The 5,291-nt window shown below is 33.1% G+C and overlaps 1 protein-coding gene across 2 annotated transcripts in view; it reads right to left on the minus strand.

Moving 5' to 3' along the window:
* Nucleotides 1-5,291, minus strand: part of LOC106869870 (uncharacterized) — a 67,425-nt gene that overhangs the window by 12,058 nt on the left and 50,076 nt on the right. For both annotated transcript variants that reach the window (XR_001409451.2, XM_014915791.2), the window contains exon 6: nucleotides 1,794-1,919. Coding sequence is in view for 1 of the 2 variants with exons in the window: in XM_014915791.2 (XP_014771277.1) it covers nucleotides 1,794-1,919 (126 nt within the window). In the remaining variant the exon portion in view is untranslated. The remainder of the gene's footprint in view (nucleotides 1-1,793; nucleotides 1,920-5,291) is intronic.

A 5,291-nucleotide genomic window follows, 5' to 3' on the forward strand; every position in this document is an offset into this window, starting at 1 on the left:
AGTTACATACACTGAAGTTACATGCACTGAAGTTACATGCACTGAAGTTACATACACTGAAGTTACATACACTGAAGTTACATACACTGAAGTTACATACACTGAAGTTACATACACTGAAGTTACATACACTGAAGTTACAGGCACTGAAGTTACATGCACTGAAGTTACATACACTGAAGTTACATACACTGAAGTTACATGCACTGAAGTTACATGCACTGAAGTTACATACACTGAAGTTACATACACTGAAGTTACATACACTGGTATCGTAGAATGACAACACACAGTATTGCTGGGTAATTTGAACTATAATATGTGGTGCACATTTTTTTTTATTAAGCATACAATGCAATTCTCGTTGAGAAAAAAATTGTTACACTATAGGTTTTTATATATCATTGGGAAAAAAACCCAGATCGGTCAAATTAGTTTCTACTACATTCCCTCACATCGAAGACCCTTTCTCTCTCATCGAAATTCGAGAAATTCAAATAAATCTGTATGTACATTCAAATCTTGAATACTGCACTAATTTCAAATTTCAATTTCTTCACAACAGGTAGCATAAATTACATAGAGACTATCGCTTTGTAAGTGCAGTGTAAATGCTATTGTCAATGACATTGCATTCATTACGCGTGGTTATTATTAGTATTTTTTTTTTTTATAAATTCTCATTCACCCCAGCTTCGAATCACAGAAAATAATGAGTGGAACAAGTACTGATGGTGATAATAGAAATCGTCTTACTATCTCATGCTGGAAACGACTGTGAATATTGTAAAGACCAAGAATGCGACAAGAAAATGATAAACAGAGTAGATGCTTTTTATCAATGTTTCTATTGTCGCGGCACATGTAAGACACAAAGAGTACTTTATGCAATATACAAAGTAATTCTTCGTTAAGCTGTGTGTGACACTGAGCCGAAGTTGGCTCATGACTAATTTAGACTGACACATAAGCTCCACGAATATATCATGTTCGTATGTAGAGATGTTGTATCGTGATTATTCACCAAAGCGACTATTTATACGTCTTCCATTTCGTTACTATACAGGCCAATCAAACATACATCAGTCTGATTACATTTAAGATTAGTGAATAAATCAAGCAGATTATCATAAAATTAATTACAATATTACACTCGAAATTAATTCAGAGAAATGATTTAGATAGAAGATTCAGATTAAGCATCTTATAGTAATTACTATCGTCGCTTTGCGCTTAAACTTCAAATCGAGCTGGAACTATTGTGATTACCCTGACAAACAAGTCTACAATATATTTATCAATGATCCAAGTTTTGATTTCCGTCGTTTATAAATTGTCTCTTGAAAAAAATAAATTCGATGATTATCACATTTCTATTGTCTAAAATATTTGATGTCTTTCACATTTCCATTTGCCAAAATATATTCTTCTGAAATAGTGTTTTTCCAAACTTCTGACAAAAATAATATAACAGTGTTGTTGTTAATGAAAACTAAAGATACACTGAGGTTTAAAGAATGATTAGTAGTGATCATGACACGCGCTTTTTATTTTCATCCATTCAACGATCCCCTTAACCGATTTATAAATAGAGAAGACAATACATACAATATTACAACATTCAATTTGTGCATTTTAACGGCAATACAAGCATGATGCTACTGTAACAAAATTACTCAAGGAAAGCAGTTTTGAAATTCATGGATATAGTTAAGCTATTTATTTATAGTTGTTTTTCTAATCTGAATATTGGATGCAATCGAGCACTTTCAACAGCAAATATAAATACCTACCATATTCTTCTATATCCCAGGAAGGAAAGGCTACACTCTTATTAATCTTGCAACGCAAAACAAGACAAGTTTTCTTCGTCAACCTTTTCGAGCCAACAGGATAACACCCATGCTTATACTTACAACCTACAAACAAAAGAAAATCATTGCAATAATTGTAAGAGAAACTATTCACAATTATGTCAAGATATTGTTCCCATATTAAATATATGAAGCATACGATATTTACTCAGATATACACAAAGTAAATAACATTTAAAATTTCAATGGTGTTTACTTCTTAATGCGTTTTACACTCCTGTAAACATAACAATTCGTTCCACATCTTTGAGGGATGTATTCGTACGTACGCACGTACGCACGGACGTTCAATGGTTGATTAGCTGCATATTTGATATCTTTACAGATCTTTTTTTAATTGAAATCCTCAACATTAATAAGGCAAAATTAGTAATCAGCAGAATGTATCTCGCCAAGCCATTGGAGCTCCAAGTGGCATTTGTTTCAGCTTGCCACCAGACTACAAGTAAAGATGAGACTCATTACTGCAAACTTTGTATACAGTACGAGGTGCAAAACATGTAACTTGGTCTCAAATTTTTATTTTGAAGTAATCCTTGTCTCTTGCTTGTATGAGCACGCGATGTTTCTCCTACAGCCCTCGAATGGATATTCCCAACAGATGTAGCAGAAGTGATTTTGGCCATTGCGACATACACGCTATGAAAATCGAAGCAAATTGAAGTGAAGAAATCAAAGCAGTCCACAGTGGACAGAGCAATTACCAATTTGATTGTCACAATAACATCCGAGACTCGCATTACGTCAAAGTATTCTAAGAATAGTTATGATCTAAAATGTGCTATAGCTACAATTAAAGCGGTCTTATTAAATAATCACAGGTATTCTAAAAGGACAAATAGGATCACATTACATGCTGCATTCTACATTACATTTCTGTAAATTTGGCATATAATGGGTATCTTGTATATGAAAATCTTGATGTGATGGAGCAAAACTGAATGGCATTTTCAGAAAGAGCACCTTAAAATTAACTAAAATCATCGTCAATATCTCTTGCTATAGAAACCTTTTTTTTAAAAAAACATGTGAATTATATTTGGTTTCAAAATGTTGAAAATCATTGCAAAAATATGAAAATTTGATATAAACTACCTCTATGGTTATAAGCTAATGCAATTTACCGTATTGAATTTCATACTTTTACCCAAGAAAATGTCTAAAAAATTAATGAGTCCTTCATTCGAATTTGTGCTTATATTACATGCTTTAATTCACTAAAAGCATTTTTCCTGAATATGCACTGCTGAAACTGGAGTGCGACCAATATGCCTGAGCGTCTTTTATGTCATCAAATCCATAAGAAAAGGAAATTTCTTGATAATGGTCTAAGTATTTATATTTCAAGATATGCCGAAGTTTTGCGATCGTATTTTGCAAGGCACATCAAACCTTAGTTTACAAAGAGAAAAATTAATCTGCATCATATTATTACATTCGCACATTATTCGAGTAGATATTTTTTCAACTTTCGGTACTTTGTTGGTACCTGTTAAACTTTCGTTATGTTGACGCATGATATTTTAACAGCAGACTGATGACTAATTATTAATATAAAAGTTCCTCATCATTATTCACCTTGATAGCATGAATCATTACCAAGCGTTCAGTCGAGAATCTAGGCATCGTATGTATTCATCGCAGTAAGATAATTTCCTTTACACATTAGTACAAATTAGCAAGACAAAAAATTTATCGATTTTATAGCACAATTCTTTCTCCATTGAATGGATATTTCATTTTACTTCAACAAATAAATAACTACAGACATTTATTCAGAAAATCTTATTAAAAGAAAGTAATTTGAGCATTGAACAAAATTGTGAATACGATATCCTACGTAGTAGCAGTTAACCACAATTAAATTATTACCAGACTATTAATATCATTGAGGCATTATCACATATGATAGCTAGGGCATATTGACTAAGCGTATTCTTATTTATGTATCTATATAGTTTTAATAACTGAAACTATTCATCATTCTTCACGAGGATTTGTTTCTGAGTATCTATGTGCCAAATTCATCATACAGTAAAGCAAGGTCAGAAATTTCTATTTGTAAGCTAAAAATGTCTGATTAAAGTCAACCAAAATAAAGGGAGTTTTATTACTGTATTAGAAACATTAGTTGAGATTCACAAACCTTTGAGCATCGAAAAAGGTGCTTTACGGTAATCAGTTATCATTAGTTTCGGCCATAAGGCGACGAGCTGTCAGAATTGTTAGCATGCCGGGCAAAATCCTTCGCGGTATTTCGCCTGTCTTTACGTTCTGAGTTCGAATTCCGCCGGAGCTGACTTTGCCTTACATCTTTCAGGGTCGATAAATCAAGTACCAGTGAAACACTGGGATCGATGTAATCGGCTGGTCCCCTCCGACTAAAATTTCAGGCCATGTGCCTATAGTCGAAAGGATTATTAGTTTCGGCCATTACTTTCTTATTTTTAATCATACGGAATACAATTTAACATTTCTCTTCGTTAGAATCTATGAAATACATACCAGCGAGGTATTGAGATTGTCGTAGTGAACAATTTACTAGTTTTTTGTGCTTCTGTCAGAATTAATCTTTATAAGGTCTGTTGTACCTGAAACATACTTCATCTAAATACAAGCAACACAGGGAAATTTTTACGTGTTACATTTCTTATAAATGTTAGGAAAGTCGAGTGAAAACATCGAATCCTATACGTAACAGAAATATAAAGAAAATACAGAAAGTTGTAATTTAGAGAAGCATCATTATAAATGTATACATTTCACTAATTCAATTACATATTACTATTGTTCTTTAGCTACTGGTAAACATTGATCGAACATAACTATGATGAAAGATATTTCAACAGTAATTAAGTCTAATAGTTGCCTGTCGAAGAATATATTGTCAAATACGTACTTCAGTTTTTTGTTCATTGGTAGTGGTAGAGAGTATATAACTTTGATAACTTTGATAGGTTTCGGCCAGTATGGGCCCAGACCATGTCTAACTTAATAGCACCTCTTGCTGAAGTCTTTTAGTCATACATGAGGCACCATGGCCCACTCTAGCAAAGAGTTATTATTGTTGGAGACATATCCGGGTGTAGGAGGTTGGTCCGGGATTTTTTGAAGATATTTCTCCAGTGAACGTTTGAATTTTATGGCATCCGTTTTGACGTATTTTGGTATGGTATTAAAGATAGCTGACCAGTTGAGGTGAAGTAATTGTGACGCAATATTGCTATGTGTACCGAATTCGATTTTTGTAGTGGGCGGATAGCATGGGGGCCAAGTCTTGGATGGATTTCAAAATTGATGCCAACATCATTTGTGCAATACTGATGGAATATTTTCCAAATCATACAAATGAGTAGCGCTTCCGGCGGTGTTGGAGTATATATATATATATATATATATATATATATATATATATAT

The sequence above is a fragment of the Octopus bimaculoides genome, chromosome 2 (assembly GCF_001194135.2).
Source record: "Octopus bimaculoides isolate UCB-OBI-ISO-001 chromosome 2, ASM119413v2, whole genome shotgun sequence".
Classification (NCBI taxonomy): Eukaryota; Metazoa; Mollusca; class Cephalopoda; order Octopoda; family Octopodidae; genus Octopus; species Octopus bimaculoides.